This window comes from Pyxicephalus adspersus, chromosome 12, assembly GCF_032062135.1.
Source record: "Pyxicephalus adspersus chromosome 12, UCB_Pads_2.0, whole genome shotgun sequence".
Lineage (NCBI taxonomy): Eukaryota > Metazoa > Chordata > Amphibia > Anura > Pyxicephalidae > Pyxicephalus > Pyxicephalus adspersus.
In genome coordinates this window covers 6,055,967-6,078,646 of record NC_092869.1, presented here as the reverse complement: position 1 = coordinate 6,078,646, position 22,680 = coordinate 6,055,967, and the positions used below count along the sequence as shown (strand labels likewise).

At 39.1% G+C, this 22,680-nt stretch overlaps 1 protein-coding gene across 1 annotated transcript in view; it reads left to right on the top strand.

Moving 5' to 3' along the window:
* The window catches only part of INSRR (insulin receptor related receptor), a 46,058-nt gene that overhangs the window by 11,598 nt on the left and 11,780 nt on the right, over positions 1-22,680 (top strand). The window contains exons 3-11 of the mRNA XM_072428682.1: positions 11,202-11,514; positions 12,344-12,486; positions 12,941-13,085; positions 13,483-13,697; positions 14,590-14,716; positions 15,923-16,161; positions 17,229-17,412; positions 18,047-18,088; positions 22,381-22,655. Coding sequence (XP_072284783.1) covers positions 11,202-11,514; positions 12,344-12,486; positions 12,941-13,085; positions 13,483-13,697; positions 14,590-14,716; positions 15,923-16,161; positions 17,229-17,412; positions 18,047-18,088; positions 22,381-22,655 — 1,683 coding nt within the window. The remainder of the gene's footprint in view (positions 1-11,201; positions 11,515-12,343; positions 12,487-12,940; positions 13,086-13,482; positions 13,698-14,589; positions 14,717-15,922; positions 16,162-17,228; positions 17,413-18,046; positions 18,089-22,380; positions 22,656-22,680) is intronic.

The window sequence follows — 22,680 nt, the reverse complement described above, 5'->3', positions numbered from 1 at the left end:
GCCATAAATGGCAAGAATACTTTGCTAATTTGCTGATTTATAGAAAAAGCTCACCAATGATTTAAATCTGCTTGAAAATGAAAGCCCATGCAAATCGCAAATGGCCCTAAATAAAGTTTATTATTTCCTGTTGCCACTTCCCAATGTTCTGCTATCTTCTGACTTTCTCATTATTTGCCTATTGTGCTTGTGAAGCCTCTGTTCCTGCTTGGGGCTGATAAAGCTACAATACTGCTGACAAATTTTAATCATTGTGGGCCCTTCACACTCTTCATTGGGGTAGGCGGTGATCCTTTCACACCCCTTAGTCACACACAGGACCATGGTGAATATTGATAGACCCATCTACAGTACTGATAAGAGCAGCAAGGTATCATGTGACTGCAAATAATCCACTAAATTAGGGTGATTTTATATTATTTCCTTTTAAATTTTATGCAAAAAAAACATAAAGGAAAAAAAATTAAATTGTGCCTATTGCAAAAAGGCAGCCAGTTTACCATTTCCTCCCTCTAGTTAATTCTTAATAAATATTCTTTTTATAAACCTGTTTCTTAGATTCATGGTAATCCAGTTTTTCCAGTGCCGACTTCTGCGTGATCGCAGAGCGTGCTAGGAAGGGGTTAAAGGGCAAAGTCAGGGTAACATGAGCTGTTTGTGCCCTGCAGGCAGCAGGTACAACATATGAACGCGTGCCACATGCTGGCTTCTGTGTTTACTGTAAATATTTGGCAGCATCTACAGGATAAACATTCACTTCTCATTTACCAGTTTATCAGGCTTTCACTCCTTCCCCATTATTTTTCATGCATGTGAATCTGAGTGTCAGAAGCATACACAGTCCTCTCACCTATGGAAAATATTGTACGTTCAGAGAAAAGCTGGCATACTGTACCTGTAGTTACAATATGAGTTGTTGAAACTTGTATGCTGTGTTGTTTTTTATTGATGTTTTTGCAGGTTATTGGTCATGTTGATTCTAGAAACAATTTTGAAATATTTATTGTGTAGCTCTTTTGTGTGCTTTTGTTTTTTTTTACATATTCTGCTTTTAAATCTGAACTCCAGACAAACTGCAAATATACAAATAAAATGCCTATCGAAAGATTTTTACCCTGGCGTTAAAACACCCCCTTGCCCAGGGCTGAATAAGCGCGATCCTTGCTCCCCACATTGCTGGTTCTTAAAGAACTCCACTCATTGCCACCCCTATTCTTTCTCTATGGGGCTGCTGAGAGGCAACTGGTACGTTAAGGTGGAAATTGGGGACTACTTAGAAAATTAATAAATAATTATTTTGAGAATAGTTATTGTCTTGATTGACTTTATATTAGACCATAGAATTTTTTTGGAGTTTAATACAACCTATATCAACTTAATAAAAATGACTAAAATAACTTTATTAAAGTTTTTATTATCAAAACCAAACAAGACTTGGACATATAGGCTCAAGTTCATTACCATGAACACATGACTTATAATTCAAGTATTACCTGGGACTTGGACCTTTAGGGCCAAACAAAGATATTGTCCACAATCACCTTGATCTAACCTTGATGTGACTGTACTTCTAGCTGAAAGTGGCTGGACCAAGCCTGGTCAAGTAGGATGTTTCCAATCTGCTTAGACCTTTGACCTGTAAAGCAAGGCTGGGCTAGAAAAGTGTTAAACACAAATAACGCAACTGTGAACTAATTGTTAAAATGGGGATAAAGGTCAAATTAGTGGTGGCAGTTCATAGGCTTTATAAGGCTTTGGCTTATCCACCAATTCCCATTCTGGATGCCCTAGATACCTCTGGAGGAGCCCCAGTGTTCCAAGGAATCCCCGGTGGAGAATGGCGTCTGCTATGTACGTCCCTTGTAACTAAACCAGCTTGCTTTTAGGCTAAAGTCAGTCAGGCCGGGGAATGGTAATTCCCGTTGTAGACGGCTCCCAGCAGTTGGCACCTCAACCACTCAACCCTTTCACTGGTTCTTAAGGTAAAACTAAACCCTGTGTAGATTCACCTGTCCCTAATCCGTCATGGGAACTGTCCTCTTGTTTCTTGTTTAGATCTGTTTGCCTTCTTGATTGGCCGGAATGAAGTAAGTTCATTCAGTTGTGGGCAGCTCAGTGATTTTGACAGTTTAATGAAGCAATCAGGCAGGTGAATGTTTTATTGCAGAAGGGACAATGCCTGATTATACATTTTTAAAGTGGAACTTTATTTTTGCTGTAAAGAACCAGTGTTTCAACATTTTGCAACAGGTGGCATTGGGCCACTCTGAGCCACTCACTACTGCCCCCCCCTGGTGGGACGCTACACTGCAGACACAGCTCAGGGACATGAGGAAGTGGTCACTGCACCGCAACCTTACCAACGTTCCCTAAACAACACTTTTTGCAGAATCTTGGCTGAGTATACAAATGTAATAATTTGTACTACTTGTGAATCTTAACTCACTGATAACCAAAAAATACTGCAGAAACCACAATGTGCCTGCAATAACTGTGCTGATCTAACAATCCAGTTTCTTATATTTGCTTTGAAAATGATAGGCTGTGTGGTTATAGCTGACGTAAAGAATGGTACAGTTATTTATTCATTGGGAGTCAAACCAAAAACCAGCAGAACACTCACATAACAGGGATCCTAATTTTCTGAATCATTACTAGAGAATCTACCGTAATTTGCCTTTACACCTTAAAAACAAAATGATAACCAGTGTTATATTCGTATGTAGTTTGCATGTTTACCTATACCGCATAATAAATTCTTCTATAGGATGGCCCACAATAGATCATTTCAAACTAGATTGTGTTTATTTTATATCTGTATAGTGATGCCCGGTTTCCCGCTTTCCATGTTTTTCTTTGTTTAGACTGTTTTTTATTAATGTTCTCCTATTTTACTTGAATTTTAATTATTGAATGCAGGTAATACTAAGGTTATTTTTATGCTCTTCCCCCACACATATTGCAATTTTTCTTTCATTGAATGTGTAATATCTGCTTTATCTTTCATATATGCTCAGTCTGGATGGTGGGCCATAGAGTGTCTAGAACAGAAAATATCAACTCATACCTAACAAACTCTGGCATGTCCACAAGAAAGCGTTCTCGTGGACGGGGCGTAATAACATCAATAAAATTAATTAATTCTCTCTAGATTTCTTTACATTTTTCAATCCCTTCCTATATTTTCAGCTTTATTTGGCACAACAAAGCCCCAAGGATTCCCAGATCTCTATTAATGAAACCCAAAGGGACAGGGGGTCTAGCTGACCCAACTTCTTCCACTACTACCTGGCTGCATATCTAGCCAGAGTAGTAGATTGATGCCGTAACTGGCAGTACAAACAGTGGGTGCTCCTGGAACAAGGCTTTTCTGTGTACCCACTTCGTCTTCTGCCCTGGTTACCGCCCTCGGCCTCTCCGGCCCTTAGACTGCCCTCCACTTTGGGACACACTTGGGACCTATGCTGAAAGTACTTTCACAAGCTGGACCTCTCCCCTTCCCCTTCACCTCTCTTCCTGATTCTTGGGAATGCTGCATTTCCCCCAGGGGTTGAGGACCCAGTATTTGTAAGACTGCCTACATCTGGGGTGTGCAGAGCTCAACACTTTTTGGAGACAGGAGGGTGGGTGGACAGGGCTACTTTGAGCTCCTCAATGCAGGGGTACGAGCTGGATTTCTGGAGAGTGGCACCGCTCTCCCACTATTTATGGCCAAGTGAGAGTTACGCTAGGGCCCTCACCCCTTTCGAGCAATTATGCTCAGGGCAAGGGGGGACTAGACACACCATATCTTCCCTGTACATCCTGATCCAGGACTCACCAACTGCCTGCCCACTTACTTTTCAGATTAGGAGTTGGACTTGGGTGTCTCCCTGTCAGCAGACCAGAGGGCAAAAATCTTGCTGTGGACTCACAAGGCATCTATCAGTAATGGATTTCAAGAATCCAATTTTAAGACTTTATCCAGATGGTGTCTTACCCCGGAGTTGCACAAACAACTCCCAGAGATATCCAATGGGTGTTGGTGTTGCCAAACAACTTTGGGGTCCTTCTTAAACATATTTTAGGAATGCCCAAAACTCTCACCCTTCTGGTTTGTGGTCAGGAATATCACCCAATGGATGACTGACCCACCGATCCCGGGCGACCCAGCATTTTTTCTTCTCCAACATAACCAGTTCCCAGAAAAGATGTATAAAAATTCAGTGATCAGCCTTCTCATTGTAGCTGTGAACTCTTGTATTGCTGTCTCCTGGAAGGAAGCAGACCCTCCTCACATTAGTTTATGGTTGCAGAGAGTAAATGACATCCAACCACATGGAAGACCTGACCTCGTCCCTGCAGTGCGCGAGCAAGAAATTTTAAAATACCTGGTACTACTGGTCTCAGTTTGCTACGTCCCCTGAGCATGGTCAATACCTGTTCTCTCGAACCCTCACAGTACTTCCCTATTGTTGGGTCCTCTACTTGGGGCTACCCAAATGCAAGAGTATTTCCCCTCGGCATTCTATCACCTACCTCTTATCCCACGAAAGGTTCATGCACGCGAGCCCCCTAGGAGTTCTTTTCTGATGGACTTTAACGCTGGCTCCTTTTTACACTATGTTATAATGTGTTTTATGTATTATCTATTGTTGTTGTGCTCTCTGCTTCTGTTATGATTGCACTTCGTTTTTTATTTGCACTAAGTATTTGTGCCCATTTTACTCGGTATTCCTCCCTTCCTTCCCCCTAGTCTTTCCCTTCTTTCACATGGAAATGTTCTTGTTCTTAATGATGTTGTTTGGTATTTGTAAATCAATGTATCATTTCCCTCTTGTTTTTCTAATCCTCTTAACCCTAAATAAAGAATGTTTTTTTTAAAAAAGTTGTTTCCAAACATTCCATATCCGCAGCTTTAATATATGTAAATCCAATCACTGAAATCTCAGAGGCTCTAACACTCTAATGCAATTTGAATATTTATTTAAAACTGTTAAAATTTCCAGCTTTCACTAAAGTTATACCTGGTGCCTTGGGGCTCCTTGTTCAGTCTTTCTTTCCCTACTATGAAATTAAAACATGTCCCTTGATTTTACTTTTATGTTTTTATCCTGGTGCTTAGCATTAATCTATAGTCACCTCTGAATCCAAAAATATAGTGGCATTTATTTAGTTAGGGTTTTTTTTCATGTGATGATCCTTCTGGTCACACACTTCTTGTCCTAGGCTGTCCACACTTACTCACTGCATTGTATCTATGGAGGAGCAATGTTGGAATCTTAGGAAAGGACTACAATAGCCCTCCCATATCTCCATAACATATAGGAGGTATTCTCGTTAACTTTCAGATAAAACGCATTACCGTTAGTAGGAGGTTGGGGGTTATGGTTTGACATGGGCTCTGGGTCTGTGTATTGGAATGCAGGGCAAGACAGATTGATCTGTGTAGGAGGAAGACATTTCTTGCAAATGGTAAATGACTTTTTAGTCTAAAAAGATTTTGCCTGACATTTCTGTCTGGTTTGCATTTTCATATCAAACACAGGTAAAAGGAGCCAAGATTTTCACCAGCCACAAACAAGGTATTGATGGAGTATAATTAAAGCTTGTTTTTTCTTTTACGTTTTATCTGTTTTTATGGCTGTGTTTAAACAAAAACAAAATAGAAATTTATCTTTTGATGGTGGTTGGGTTATCTTTTGGATCTATGTGCAGTCAGGGAACTCTGAAGGAATTTTTTTTACCAATAGAAAAATGTTGATGCCCTGGTTGGAATTTCATTGAACAAAAAGGTTTTTTTTTTTTTTTCAATAATTGATGAGTTTAGAAGGACACCAGGTTCCCTTTAGGGTAAACAAGCAAGAACATATTTAAATAATTTGTTTTGTTGCTGCTGCACTGTAAAGAAAATCTGACTTCTCTAAAACCTACAAACTCTTCTAATTTATATATAATGCCATAATTTTAGTGGTCGGTAGATGTTCTGGTGCTCGGCATTGGATTCACAGGTTCGGTCTGGGATGCAAGACTACACAGGAATTTGAACAGCTCACATGAGTAGCTTTGGTGTTGACAGGGTTTATAATAGCAAACTGCCTATAGGCAATGTGATGGACAGAATGCCTGTTTTATGGGCCGAGTCTCCATGCACCTTATTTTCTTTTCATCTCTAAATTCAGCCAGTTGTAGGGTCAGATATCTATGACCTTACCACGCACAAAAAAAGGAATAACAGCAAAAGCCAGACTACATTTCCCAGCATCCCAGGATTACTTTATAAATTATGGGCCTGATTTTAAAAAGCCCTCTGAGATTGGAGAAAATAAGACCTGTCATGGCAGAACCTGGGTGATCCAGCAAACCAGAAAAGGATTTCTTAGAACTATTTGATATTATTTGGACCAAACCCATTTAAGGTTTGCTAGATCACACAGCTTCTCCCATGATAGTCTATCTTCTCCAGTGTTGGAGAGCTGTAATTATCAGGCCTTGTATTTCTTCGTGTGAAGTCTGCACTTGAAGTCACCGGAAGTAGGACCTCAATCTGTTAACAAGAAGTCTATTGCAACTAATTGATTCTTTACAGAAACAATTGAGGAGCAAATCTTTTTTTTGTGAAATAGGAGCCCTTTGTACATTGCAGAAAACTTAAATTAAATTAAATATTCCTTCAAGTTGAATTATTAGGACAGTTGTGACCTGATACAGGTGAAGCTTCTATCAACCCTGAGATTGCAAAACCCAAGTTTTTAAATTGGCATCCATACATTTTGATTACCTGCCTTTTATGTGAAGATCGATTTACTTTAATAACTTGATATTTAGGAGTAGACCCCAACCTATACTGCTAACCCGGCACCAAAAACAAGTCTGTACTTGCACTTTAATAACCCATTCCTGACACGTGTGGAATGTCTTCCAGTCATTGGATCGTGACTATGTCTGAGCTTCCAATTAACTTCAATGTGCTCACATAAACATCAGAAGTCTGAATTCTGGTTAGTCGTCTGCTGTCATTAACAACTCCGCATGAAAGCTGAATTAAGTCTGGCCTAGGAATCTCCACCAACCAAGCTTATAAGTCCATTGTCAAAAGCTGCATGGTGTAAATTCTGAAGTTCTGGAGTAGTAATTCCTAATATTATGATTTTACATGTTTAGAAGTTTCCTCTTGTGTCTCCTAAGCCCCTTAAACTAGCAATTCTTTACTTCTCCGTTTGCGGCCTTGTCATGCCTCCTAGGCGATGGCCATCTTGCCTTTCTCATGGGGCCCTTGAGATCACTGTGGAGAAATATATGATAAAACAAAATGTCTGTGCACGGTATAATAATGTTCATAGGCACAGGAGGAAGTTGGAGACCAGAAGGTTGAGTGACGAGCTTTGGTCCCAATATTCACATTTAATCTAGAGAAGTCTTTCTCAATCTTTTAATATGGGGCAACCCTTGAAACAACCTTCAGGTCTTGGGGAACCCTTGTTATTTTCACTATAACCACGTCTTACAGTAGTGTTATGGTCAGTGGGAAGAATGTCACCATTATAGATAGACAAAAATATTATTGGTGTCTTGTAACTGAGAGACACAAATTGGAAGCTCTAGCAACCTTTGAAGGATCCTTAGGATTCCACAGAACCCTGTTTGAAAAATACTCTAAAAATTTACCCTGAAGTATTTTCTGCAAACATTTGTTTCTGTCTTCTGGCCAGCATCATTCAAGCTGTGGTTTCAGACAGGGCCACCATCCATGGGAGGACAATGCTGGAACTTTAAGACATGAGATGGGGGGCCCAGGAAATTTTACTAAGTATGAGGTCCAGAAATTTGATGGTATCCTGGTCTCAAAGCCCAGATTGTCCTGGAACTATCCCTAACCTGAACAGAAGCAAAACCGTAATGAGCTCCTATTGGCGTGATTTATACCAATACAAAAACTGACTGAATCTTTGTGCTGCTTCTTCTACTCCTATGTCAGGTCTTGTATAAGGGGAATATGAGGCGCATACCCAAATGCAGGTTCCTATTACAAAATCACCCCTTGGCGTGACAATATCTGAAGTAAAACTCCCAGTTCCTATGACTGATTTGCATATTATATGCCCTGCAGTTGCCTATAATGTGTCGGCATTTAGGCTTGACATGGCTCAGAAATGTCAGGAGACTTTTACAGAACTAGGACATAAATTTGCATTCTTCAAGGTATATAGCCACATGGATGGCTGCTGTGGACCAAGGACAATAGGCATTTATATAAAAAAAAAAGTATGTGTGTGTGTGTGTGTATATATATATATATATATATATATATATATATATATATATATATATATATATATATGCAACAGCAAATATCATCGGAGGATATAAAGTGTAGCTCCCTATGTAGCAACGCCTTTACATGCTAACTATGTTCTGTGTAGGTTAAGGCCACCTGTAGAGGATATTTAACCATCTGAATACAACAAGACGTGCTTTTAAAAGCTTATTGCCCCCAGAACCTTATCCCTGCCCTAATTTCAGAGTCTTAGCACGTAATATAGTTGAATGGGAGCATTTTTCTTATGGGTGACCTTCAGGACTCAGCCTAGCAATAAGGTGAATTAAAATTTAATCCTGACTTTGGAGGAGAAGGCATTATGTGGTCACCTTACCCTGTTTACATATAGACTGCGGATTATGTCTGTCACTCACTAAATTCTTAAGAATTCCTGGTTGTACACCGTCTAGGAAGATGATGGTAACATTATGACTGTGCCAAGAAAACTTGGGCATGACACTGCACAGAAACAAACCCGGGGACAACTTTGTTGTGGAATCACACGCAACCACTGTAGCAAATTAGCTAATTAATCCAGGATAACATTTCTAGATTACATGCTCAAGCAGCAAATTTTGATTTTGCTTACGCTTAGATTATAAGCTTTATAAGGATCCTCGTCTACTCCTGTGTCGTAGTTTGTATTAGTCTGTCATTTGCAACCCCTATAAAACCTGGCACTTTTTCAATACAGCTTAAATAGAAAATTGTCTAGAAATTATGCTGAAAGTACTTTTCCAACAAGGCAAACAAATAGGCAAGGATGGGTAGGTGACATTTGTGAAATGGCTTTTGCTGTAAAAATGAAATGGAAAACAGTAGCTGACCATTTTAGAGGGTGCAGTTGGGTGCTTCTCTCTCACCCCCCATAACCCGCATCTGTACATAACTTTATTCCCAACAGATATTAGTTTAGACATAAGGAAACTATTGAAAACCAGGATATGATCTGGTTCCAGGGCTGAAAACCCTTGCCAATATAGGGCAAATGATTTTTAAGAAATCCATTCTGGATTTGATGGATCCACCCAGGTTCTCCTATGATAATCTATCTTTTCCAGTACCGGAGTGCTTTTATAAATCCGGCTCAATGGGTGGAGGATTATCTAACTATGGGCAAACACTTGTTTATCAACATTCAAAAAGAGAAACAGTTATTTGTATGATTCTATATTCTGGCAAAGCAGATCACTGACAATGTCAGGGGACTGATGTACTGATTTTATATTTTTACCTGAAATGATCGCAAATTATTGTGCTAAAAAAAAAATCTCTCGTCTGGACTACTGTAACATCCCCCTCTCTGGTATTCCACTAACCTGACTCTCTCTTCTACTATCTATTATTAATGCTTCAGCCAGGCTCATCCATCCTTCCCACCCACCAACCTACCTACCCTATACACAACATTCCCACGGCTCCTCTTCTGCTGCCTCTCTTTGCAGTTCTCTTCATTGGCTTCCATTTCACCTTAGAATCAAAGTCAAGTTCCTGTGCTTTGCCTTCAAATCCTTCCACAGTTCTTGTCCCACTTACATTTCTGACTCGATAGAAAAATCCTCCCCTAGCCGCTCTCTTCTCTCCTCCAATTGCCTACTAATGACTTCCTCACTCATAACCACATCACACGCATGGCTCCAAGACTTTTCTAGAGCTGCCCTGACTCTTCAGATCAGGGTCCTCTCCCCTCCTTCTGTGTCACAGTCTGTATCTGTCTGTCCTTTGCAACTCCTATTTATTGTACAGCGCTGCATAATATGTTGGTGCTATTTAAATCCTGATAATTATTATAAAAATAGAGCACCTGTATGCAGCCTAAGGATTTGGGTTTTTATAACAACATCAAGCAACTGCTACAATTTTGTTTTTTGGAATACAGAAATAAATAAGACAAAGGGTCTCCGAGTACATGGCATTGCAACATCAATCCATAAATTTGCTAATTGTGCACAAAGCAAAGTTTTCAACCACAACAAATCTTATACAATCTGGAACAGAGTTTGGGACTTGGCAGTCAAAGTCTTGTATGTTGGGATACATTTGTTTATTGGGCATGTTTGGCTTATAAACAAATGAAAGAACGATGACTGCCCAGGGCAGAGAACAAAGTTGGTGCCACACTTGTTTTGCTGCCAACCTACATCATCCCTCAGGTACAGTACGTCTTTCAGGTACAGTATGCCGTTTCAGCTCTGGGTTCCATGCCTTCTGGCTGTCTGGACAACTTCCTCAGAAACCTAGGAATCCGCTTATTACCATGCAGCCTTGCTGCTTCATGTGTTTCGTTTGCACAACTTGTGTCAATGTTTAAACATTGAAATCTAATTCAGTGATAGAGACCTACATACAATGCGGTACCATGACAGAGTGTACTTGTCAAAAGATGTTCAATATTTCATCCACATCAAAGGTCGACTTAGCTAAAGTGTATTATTTACCATGAATTTGTGGTTAGCTGGAAGATCTAAAGAAATACTGCCACTTACCTGATATGACCTACCAAAGCAAGCCTTTGGAATCTCTTTGAGGTTTTTTGTTGTGGTCTAGATAATGAGCTTTGACATTTTCAGAAATGTAAAAAGCTGTCTTCCTTTAAATATCCACATTTAAACCTACTGCTTTTTTATTTTAATGTTTAACATGTAATTGTGTATTTCCCACAATGTTTGGGATATTTGCTAACTTTACCAAAGGCAAATTCCAAGGTGAGGGTTCTGGGGATGCAGGTCTACCTCCGATTGTTGAAACTCCAAGCCTTTTTTTTTTTTTTTTAAGATTGCCTTTTGTAGCTTTGTGTAAAGGATGGATATTGAGAAGTGCAGCTGAAATATTTATATTCAGCCTTGTGTCTGAACAGGCCTCTAGGAGTTCTTAATAACTTGTCTGACTTCTCCAATTTCAGTTTGTAATTGCGGCAAAGATATTGCCTGTACCAGCTCTGGAGAATGCTGCCACAGCGAATGTCTGGGAGGATGCAGTAAACCAGGAGACAGCCGGGCCTGTGTAGCTTGTCGAAATTTCTTTTTCAAGGACCAGTGCTTGCCTTCGTGTCCACCAAACACCTACGAGTACGAGGGCTGGCGCTGCATCACGGCGGAGTACTGCACCAGTCTGCGTAAAGTCTCCGAGAACCCACGGGAGTCCTCCAAGTTTGTCATTTACGAGAACCGCTGTCTTTCAGAATGTCCACCAGGATACACCAAGAATGAGAGCAGGTTGGTATATGATCTAGATTGGCCACAAATTGGTCTATCAATCAACCAGATTCTTTGTAACAAAAATAGTAGACAAGAAATTGGATATGATTTTCCTGTCTCTTCAAAAGCAAATATAAAGAAAGATAATCTTTCTTCCATTAGAGACATTAAGCTGATCCTGACCTTTTATACTGCCTTTTATTGGTCAGAGACGTCCCCCCGATCATGATTATTTACTGAAACCATGTTAAAATTGACTGTTTTTCAACACCGGGAATATCAGCAAGTGTTTTTTTAAAAGATTGTCTTTGAAAGTATTTTACAATAAGATTTTATAATTTTCATTATTTTTAATTTTAAAAGAATCAGATTTTTTTTTATTAAGGGGCACTGGGTTCTGGGTACTTTAAAATGGAATTTATTAATTTTTTCCACCCATCCTTAAATTTTAATGGCCCACCCTTGGGTTTTAATGTGTGGTTTAGGCTTGGTCCACAAAGATTTTTGAGCAGGAACCCATCCTGGGGCTTTAACTCTATTGGTGGATTTACATGCTTCCCCACCAAATTGAGCTTATGAGGTCTTGTGTATTAAATAGGTAACTAAAACACAGTTAGTAACTTTTTGCCAGCAACCATCCAGGTATCCTTTTCTGCTAGAGCAAATTAGAACATGTAGGGGTGACATTATTGGGTTACCAGGGAAAAACTAAAACAGATTTATTTAGTTTATTGGATTTAATGAAGGTAAGGGGCATTAATTTTTTTTTTTTTTTTATTAGTGACCTAATAATGCAAATACACCTGAAACCAGTACAACTCATGTTTATGGGGTTTTTTCTTTTCAGCATTGTATGCCACAAGTGTGAAGGCCTGTGCCCAAAAGTGTGCAAAGTGGGAACTAAAGCCATTGATTCCATACAGACTGCAAAGGAACTGACTGGTTGTACGTACGTTGAAGGAAACCTCATTTTCAACATCCGCAAAGGAAGTGAGTGTACTGTATTTAAAGTACTACAATTTGGGCAAAATATGAAAAAAATTTCTTAAAGAGCAAAATGGCAAAAACAGAATGAGAACAAGTTGGAAGAAAACTTTAATACTTAAAGACCAAAAGGTTTCTTCTTGCCTGTGTAATAAGGGCTGAATTGCCTGTTGTGTACACATTTGTGAGCTAGACATTTGATATATCAAGTTGATAATGCAATTATTTCACTTGGAATGTTCTCTTATATAAGTAAGACCCGATGAATATACCAATAGTATAGTCCACCACTACTTTTAGGTGGGCTCTCCACTGGACGGGAGCTATTGAAAAAGTTGTACTTAAAAGTGTTAGGTTGCTTTATGTAACTATAGCTAATTTCAGCTATGCTTCATTTGTCATTTTGTGTGTGTGAATGTATTTAAACATCTTTCTAATATAAATGTATCTTTTATTACAGATAACATTGCTTCTGAGCTTCAAAGAAGTTTGGGTCGAATTGAGACCATCACAGGCTTCTTAAAAATCAAACACTCCTTTGCTCTGGTCTCCCTCTCGTTTTTTAAAAACCTAAAACTCATCAGAGGTGACTCCATGGTGGATGGGTAAGACACAAAATGAAATGATCTTCCTATAAATGTTTTGTGTAGCAAACTTACAAGCTTATTGCCCTCTATCCAACCCATACAACCGTATTATGTTTGACTATGGCCCCATATCTGCCTCTAGTCTAGTAGTTGACGGAACCTTGTAATACTTTTCCTGGACCCGTGTTTTGGATATCTGAGTCGGAGAACAAAATCTGACGTTAGATATTTCTTGTAAATGTAATGGATCTCTTTGAGGTCTTTTACCTTGGCCCACATAGGTTGCTAATGGTTTAAAGGGAGGGACAGGAGAGGAGACTTCAAATAAGAATTTAGCCAAATGTTAAGAAATACACTGCCTTAAATGGATTATTCACTCATTGCAGCTTTTCACATTTTTTCTTGAATCCCTCAGGAATTATACTTTGTATGTCCTGGATAACCAGAATCTTCAGCAGCTCTGGGATCCCAACCACGAAAGACTCTCAATCCCTGTAGGGAAGCTATACTTTGCTTTTAACCCCAAGCTGTGCCTGTCTGAAATTTATCAAACGGAAAGTCTAACGGGAACAAAAGGAAGACAGAACAAGGCAGATATCAATCCACGAACCAATGGAGATCGGGCTTCCTGTAAGTCATATACTGCCTCCCTATCCTAATATATGGCCTGTTCAAATTCCATCTTCAACCAGAGCCAGTATTGACCTTGGATTTGAAGAGTTATTACTTACCTGTTATTGGCAGATTTATATATTTTTTTCTTTACTCTCCTTAGACACCTGCGTTAGTTTTAAAGTTGAACTAAACCCGTGATTACTCACCTGTCCCCGTTCCATTGGAGGGCTCCATCATCTTCTTCCTTTGCTTCCTCCTTGCAATCTTCAGCTATCTTGATTGGCTGTGCTGGAATACTGTAACTCATGCAAAGGCCGGTGGGAATTCATTCTTTCCCGGCAAGTGCCTGGATTGCAGCAGCAAATTTGACAGCTGGATGGCAATCGGGCACAGTTATTCAATAAGGGCAATTACCTGTCCCTTTCTGCAATAATCATCTACCCGTTCACTAATTGAAAAAGTGTGGCTTTAGTTCCACTTTAATTTCCAAGGCCAAAAACAATTTTTGGCAAGTACCCAAAAACAATAATTCTATTCTTCTAATTTCACAATTTCCTTTGCAATGTAAAGTAATTATAGCAGACATGGTTGTATGGGTGTCAACTGGGTGTCAACCATAGCTCCCGCTTACATGAGGTACATTGCAGAAGCATTGCCACCGAAGGACAGGAAATATCTTGTTATTTGCAGCATTGCAGGGGAAAATAAATGGAAGGGGGGAGGAATGCCTCCAATGGAAAATTGCAATTTACTTACATTAGTTTTGGGTTTAGATATACTTATTCATCTAATACCTGTAACATGTTGATGGAACACAGGCTCTCAAATTTGTCAATATTTTGAGTCAAATTCTTAACAGTTTTCATTTCCTTGAATACCATTGTGAGCCAAACATTTTTAATTCTAGGCAACACTCACACACTGAAGTTTATCGCCAACGTAACGGAATCTGACCGCATCTTCCTAAAATGGGAGAGATATAAGATGCCAGAACCACGAGACCTGCTGAGCTTTATCGTTCACTACAAAGAATCGTAAGTTTTTGTGAGGTCATATTAGAAATACACGTTGGCAGACTTTCCTATACTATACCTTGACCCTCCAATAATATATGAACACAAAGTTTTACTCAACATACAATCTAGGTTATATCTCTTAATTTTTAAAATGCATAGTCAAATTATTTAACTTTATTATATGGCTCCTGGTTCCACAGCACCATTTTCTAATTCTTTTATGTATATAAAATAAATGGTGAGTATGATATGGTAAAATCCTATCAAATATTGCACAGGTTGTGACTCTGGGTTGACATGTAGTTATAAATGAACTCCATAGGTATTTAACTCTCATCATATTGTAGAGGTTATAACTTTATATATTTCAAGTATGTAGATCACTATCAATTTGTTACCATTTAGAATACTTTATGATGTACTTTGCCAAAAGCGCAAATCTGCCTTGGCATTTTATCAAAGCGGATAATCCTGTTTGGCAATTAAATTATAAAAAATGAATAACCTTCTATAGGTAATTTTTACCATTAATCAGAGTCTATATTAAACCAGAAAAGCAGATTTTTTCTTTGTTGGATCATTAAAATTGTTGCCTAGAAAAGACTAGACATGAGATGAAATTTTCAGAGTATAATAGTGTACTGGGTCAATTTCTTGATTAATTCTCAAAGCACCCTCTGAGCACGGTGGCTCAGTGGTCTGCATGGAGTTTGCAGGGTTTGTGTGGGTTTCCTCTGGTTACCTCCCTAGTTCCAAAAACATGCAGTTAGGTTACTTGGCTTCCCCCCAAAATTGACCTTAGACTGTGTTTAAGACCTATGACTATGGTGGGGACATTAGATTGTGAGCTTCTTTAAAGGACAGTTATGCTAGGTACGTTAGTTGTACGTACGTTTAGTAGTACGTTTATAATAACTGTGTACAAATAATAATAATTTTAAGTTGACTCCTACAAACAGAATTTTTCTAGTGCAATCAAATATAAAGAATGGTTTTTCCCATTGTTGGATCATTAAATTTGTTGCTTAGAAAAGACTTTACATAATAAACTGTCCTCCAGCTAGTGGCTAAACCTATTCCTTTAGAGGATCTTGAGGCCCAAAGTTGAAGAATGGTACTGTCCTACATACATAGATAGAAGTTGAATGTTACTATTGCATCTTACAGCCATTTTACATTTGCAGTGTTTCCCAAGGAAACTTCATCCACTGCTGTTTATTTTAGTCCCTTTCAGAACATAACCGAGCATCTGGGTCAGGATGCCTGTGGAGCTAATAGCTGGAACGTGGCGGACGTGGAGCTGCCTTTTAACAATGAACAAGAACCGAGCGTCACGTTAATGAACCTGAAACCATGGACCCAGTATGCCATCTACGTCCGGGCTATCACTCTCACCACTGCAGAGGAAGGGGGGGATTTCGGAGCACAGAGTGATGTGGTTTACATCCGCACTAAGCCAGCAGGTAATACTTTTGTGAAGAGAAACAAGAATGGGTTTAATAGGTTCATTTTATTGTAATGCGTACAAAGAAAGGGATTTTAATGCAATTTCACAAATTTGTGTAATTCATATTTTATTAAATGCATTTATAGACTCAGTGAATATATATATTCTTGAGGGCCGACAATTGCTGCCTTCTATAACCTTTTTTTTATATTTCGGACCCCAAGCCACCACGACCATGCCAAGCACAAATCCTTGTGGTTTAGGTTCCCCTTAACTGCAACTCTCGGTTACATCTTATGTTGCTGTGCACACTCAGGAGTTGAGATGTTGGCATCAACTTGACCTCACACCACCTATTCCCAGAGCTAAATAATGATAATTTAGGCACCCATTACAAATAATACCCATTACCCTCTCCCCTGCTAATTACTGTTAATAATTAAAACATACTCTCAATCTTCTTTTACTTTATTAACATACTGCAGAGTATGTTAATAAAGGTGGTTCATGCTTTAGGTACCCATGTCCCTACCTGGGTGACATGGCCGCTTCTCACTGGCCATTGGTGGATTCCTCTCCAGAAAGCTCCAGACCCTAAAAGACTGTTGGCTTTGGCTACAGCACTGGATCGCTGATATCCTCACCCAAAAAGGCTGTGATAGATGTGTAAAAAGAGTCAGAAAAAAAAAAATCAAAGACCACCCACATATGTAGGTCTTTATGACATTTCTTGAGAGCTAGACTCTGTTAGCACTGATGCTGTTGTTATGATAAAGGACATGGAGAAGATGTGACATAAAACTAATTAATAACCTCTATGTATAAACAATGCAATGTTTTATTTTATTCCCTTTTGTTTCATTAAATATTCAGTTGAAGATTTTTGCTATATCTGTTCAATGAAGATACCCTGTAGTTTCTAACACACGTCCTCTCGTAGGGTGACGATTCTCTAATATTAAAGTACAGTGAGTGTTATCACCTTCGGACAGAAAACCTTAAAAAAACAATGTAATCTGCAGGATATTACTATTTGATTTCTCGGTTTAGCTACCCTGCATTATTAAAAATGGGTTCTCTGTACAGGTCTGAAGCTTCCAACTAGCAGTGCTGACACCAGGTTTGACAACGACGATGAAGACAACTTGGATTCTGAAGATAAGTGCTGTCCATGTCAAAAAAACGATGGCCAACTCTTAGACCTGGATGAGGAGTCATTTCAAAAGAAGTTTGAGAACTTTCTAAGAAACACCATTTTCATACCTAAGTAAGTGTTCTGTTTGTCATTTTTATAAATGGACCTAACCAGGCATATTTAAACCCAAATCAAAAACTTCTTCATTATTGTTTTATGTTGTTAGAATTTTTTTTTCCTCTCCTATACCTACCTCATCACTTAGTCCCCAGGCACCAGTCATACTCCTTCCAGGAAGGAGTGCACCTCAAAGGGTGACAATGCTGCTACTGCACTGATATTCGGTAATGAGTGCTAGATGCAAAAGCCTCAAATCAATGGCAGCAGAGCAAAGTAAATGCTCATCTGGTTTCTGCATAGGTTAGCCATTATTGACAAGTGACCTTTTGGTAGAGTTTGCATCAGTAATGAAATGGGTGCTTGCTGGACAATGATCCAGCGCCACATAGAACCATGTGATTATTTGCTCTGCATAGCTAACCCAATGCTGGTGGGATGTTGCCAGTGACAAAATCGTTACATGGCATCACAACATACTTTTACAGCCACCTTTGTCTAGTTTGCACGTAATGAGGCCATAGGTGGTAGGCCAACTTTTTTTTCTCCTAATGATTTGCTTAGTTAAGTAAAGATGTCATTCTTAGCACTTAGCCCCAAACCTCTCACAAAATGTATGCTAGTAATACTTGATTCTATTTATTTATAGGCCTCCTTGGAAGGTGACTTTAATCAACAAGAATAAACAAAGGTGAGCTAGATCGCCTTTACTAACAACGACAGTAACCCTTTCAGTTGTTGAGCTGTCTGTTTAGGCCATGGACTCATATCTGTCATGGCACAACATGGCTGACACTAAGCAGAATAGAAAAGTACATCATAGGAGATTTCCCATAGTTCTACAAGCTTGAGTGTGGCCACCTTGAGATGTGAATGTATCCAAAAGCCACAGATTTCTTCATAAAACCTACCTACCTACCAGTTACAATTATAGAGCATGTAAAAGAAGTCAGGACCGTAAGGATAACAGTAATGTTTAACTAATATTAATAAAATTAGGAGTTTTTTTTTTTCTACCAATGCTGATCCCATTCATTACACTGAAAAAATGGTCAGAAAATGGAGGCAGTGTAATAAAATGCATTTTAATTCAACGCATAAGTAGGCATTCTATGCACCCACCAAACATTGTGGGGAAATAGGCCTTATGGAAAGGGGTCAGAATATATAGTATATATAAAGATTTTCAAGAATCAAGATTTTCCCTCTCTCATTGAATTTCCCATCACTTTTTCCTAATGTCAAATAAAGGGGTTTAGTGCTACCAGTCAAATCACAAACCGCAATAATAACCTAATTGAGGGTCTTAACTTTCCCTACGTTCTCCTTCACCAAAAAAGAATAGTTTGGTTACAGATAAACCTCAAGACAAGGGGTTGCCCTAACCCACTATACTTAGATTTGCCATTCCAGTGTCAAGCCACTAAATTTTCCTATCCCATGGTCTGCACCTATTTATCACAACTGAAATTGTTATCGTTATTACTGTAGCAGTTCTTGTGCTTTGATTCCTGCTTGTTTCTTTTGTGGAGTGAAGGTTATTGGGACAGACAGAAACTCTGTCAGAAATAGGCTTAATTTTTATCTTAAGACAACACAAAGGTCAGTGATGGTGTGGAAAGTGCAATAATCTGGAGCAGATTTCAGCTGTGGCTGCATTCATTGAAAAGAGTGTGCGATCCCCGGGGCACTAGAGGTTAATTAACCTCTAGTGCCCGGGATCGCAGAGGAGTTCCAAGGCTGCATGAGGCAGCCCTGGAAATCTTCCTGTTCAACGAGAGCTCGACCTCTCAGCGAATCAGAAGGCCGTTCTCCGTTACATTTTCGGTAAGCGAGAAAGGCCCGATTCGCCTTTCTCGCTTACCGATTAAGTTCGAACTTAATATTCTCACACGCTCATCCCTAGTGTTCATTTAAGGGCAGAGGGATTCCCCAAAGTAGGTAATATTCTATTGTCCAAGATATCCTCATTGTTAGACATGGTTGGCTTGGACAGCGTGATTAGAGTGCTGGTATAGCCGTGATGTGGAGGCTTTTTTTTACCTACCTTGGGGAATCCTCTGCTCTTTATTAGAAAACATTCCTTAACAACCTATCGGCAAAACGCAATGTGAATAGAGACATTATACCAGCTTTGTTAATTGGTTGAACCAACCAGGGTTTTCTTTGTATAGATAGCAAGGCACCACTTCCTATGATATTGCAAATGGGCATGTCTTACCTATGTAATATGTATTTTTCCGAGAATGCTAATTTGTTTCACTATATATCTCCTTAACATTGATTATATGTTAAACTGACGAAAACCTAAGCCCGGCCTTTTCCGTTTTCTTTATTTTCCAATCTCAAATACATGGGGTTAGCAAAAAACTCCAAAACTTGGAGGAAGTCAAAGATTAGGAAATTAGTCCACAATCCAATGCAGGTGTTACACACTCCTAATTCACAACCTTTATTTCACATGATATAGATATGATTTTTTGTAACACCCATGTCAGTTATGTCCGTTATGTTTGATCCTACATTTTTGTACATTTCCAGCCACCTCCCGACTTCAGCTTTTGCTTTTGAATTGCCAGTGTTTAGTGCTAAATGCATACTAATCCGATCTGCTTTCTGCTATGTACAACTACTAAGTAGCCTTTCCTTTATGTATGTGAGCCCATACACATTCCTACAATTGGGTGAAATTATTTTTCTCTTTGATGAGTTCTCATGTTTAAAGAGAATCTGTCATGACAGCTGTTAATGGTCAGGCTTACCGTTAAATGGTTGACACTGATTTGAGTTTTGGTTACATTAGAAGTTTTATGGTGAGCATACCATAAAACACGCTGCTATAAAAGTGAATTTCTATAATATCTAGCACAAAAGTGAGCCTATAACAAAAAAGCCATCATAATATAAAATAGTAGTAATCTATTATATGTTCCCATGATTGTATATTGGCCACTATATGTTCTGCCTTAAATGATTTCATTTTGTAAACGCAAGTTGTCTGGCTTTTAAGAAATGTTGCTGACCGGATAATAAACATGCTGGAATTAAATTAAAACATTTTATCTGCAAATCCTGTACATTTCAGGTCAGTGACATAGTACTAAAACAAAGGGGTCAAAAAGACAGGCAACCAAGAAACCTAAGTTCGTTAGTTTGTTCCACCCGAAAGAATAGCCCCAATGGATAATCAAAGAGCAGTAGACTCCTATTTGCCCAGCCTGTGATTACATATCGTGTATCTGTGGGAGAAAGGGAAGAAGAGAAGGGAGGGAAAGCCAGGCTTTTGAAGGGCAACCAGAGTTAAATTTAAAAACACAAAATGATATTGTTCCAATTTATTGTCTCTATAAATGAATCCTAGGCTAACATATAACCACTAGTTTTGCAAAAAATAGCAATATAGTTTAGTATCATACTAGGTATAGTGATGGCGGTAAAGTGTCCCACCTGACCCGTTTCACCCGAACTGGGCCTCCTCAGGGGTAAGGGGAAACTTAGTATTATTGCTGAGGCTTTACCGCATTAGGAGTCTTGTGATACTGAATTGCTACTTGTAAGTGATTTGATAGTAAGATCGATATCAATTTGGACGTACTTGGTAGAAGTAAATGACAGTGATCCAGCAGGGGATGATATAGTGTTGTCTTCTCATATGGAGTATTTTCGTTGTGGTATGTGGGTGAGCTGCGGGCAGCCGTCCAAAAGGGGTTTGGGCGAAACGCGTCGGGTGGGACACCTTACCGCACTTACTAACCTAGTATGATACTAAACCATATTGCTATTTGTTTTGCGAAACTAGTGGTTATTTGTTAGCCTAGGATTCATTTATAGAGACACAGCTCTTAATCTTTTTAATTATGTTGTAGGAACAATAAAATTTTGTGTTTTTTAAATTTAACTCTGGTTCCCCTTCAAAAGCCTGGCTTACTCCTCTTACTTTCTCTTCTTCCTACAGATACACGATAGGAAACCTAAAGCCTGAAACCAGGCTTTACCTTACAAGTCTAGTGAAAATTAAAAAAAAAAAAACAAAAAAAAAACACACATGTAAATGCCCACTAGGGTTACTGTCTGTCCTGTTCTTCTGGGATAATTTACTTAGGGAAGGGCTAGGCAGGCCCCATGAGCTTCCAAAAAACATTTAATTTGGACTGTTGGATGCTCACATTCTCCCATTTAGAACACTGTAAGAACAAGACCTGCAGTCACAAGGCCAGGTAGAGGGAGTTCTTCTAATACAGACTTTATTTTGAGATGTTATGTGCAATGTGTTCTTCCTACTTGTTAAACCTAAAGTCTGGGATAGGCAAAAAGCAAATTTAGCAAAAGCGAACTTCTCAAGATATTCAAAAATTTGTATTTTGAATCTTGACTTGCTTTGTGTATTCCAGTTCTATGTAGTAACCCAGTCTAAAACAATGGGTCGGATTAAAGTTCTTAAGACAGGAGAAGATAGAGTATCGTGGGAGAACTTGGGTGATAAAGCAAAGCTAGAATGGATTTCACCCAGGTTTGAAATCAGTTGCCAACTAATGCCATATCCTTTCTAAGTTTGCTGGATCATCCAGGTTCACCTTTTTTTGGTCTCTTCTCCAGTCTTGAAGAGCTTTAATAAATCAGGCCTCAATGCAGCAGCTTCCCGTAATAAAGACCAGTCACTGCTCTCCTTCGTCCTGTGCAGGTTGATCAGTCTTTTTGTCCACCCCCTTTAGATTTCAGCAGACAGCCAATAATGGATGGTCTTACCCCATCTCTCCTACACCTTTGCTCTCTGCACAGTCTATATACAGCACTGTGTTGATGTCACTAAGTGAATTTATATCAACTGAGGAATACATTTCAATTTGTTTTGCTTGGAGTTCCTATTCTGGCCTGCCCTGGTTTCCCAAAGAGCCTAAAATTGAACAAAAGATGTAAAAGGTCAACATTAAGAAGACCTACATAATTGATCACTCCAGATTTGTAAATGACTGGTCTTTGCAGGTCTCCTAAAAAAAGAAGAGATCTATCCGGAATAAATGGAGATAACCCTGGAAACTCTTCATTCCCAGACGGCACCGTCAGTCATACCATCAACAACACCGGTACAGATTTCAAACCGTACACCTACAAGGATAAGATCTTCCGCGACAGAATGATTATATCTAACCTGAGACATTTCACAGAGTATCGGATTGACATCCACGCCTGCAACCATGCAGCTGACACTGTTGGCTGCAGTGCCGCCACCTTTGTGTTTGCTAGAACAATGCCAGACCGTACGTATTTTTAAAACCTTTTTAT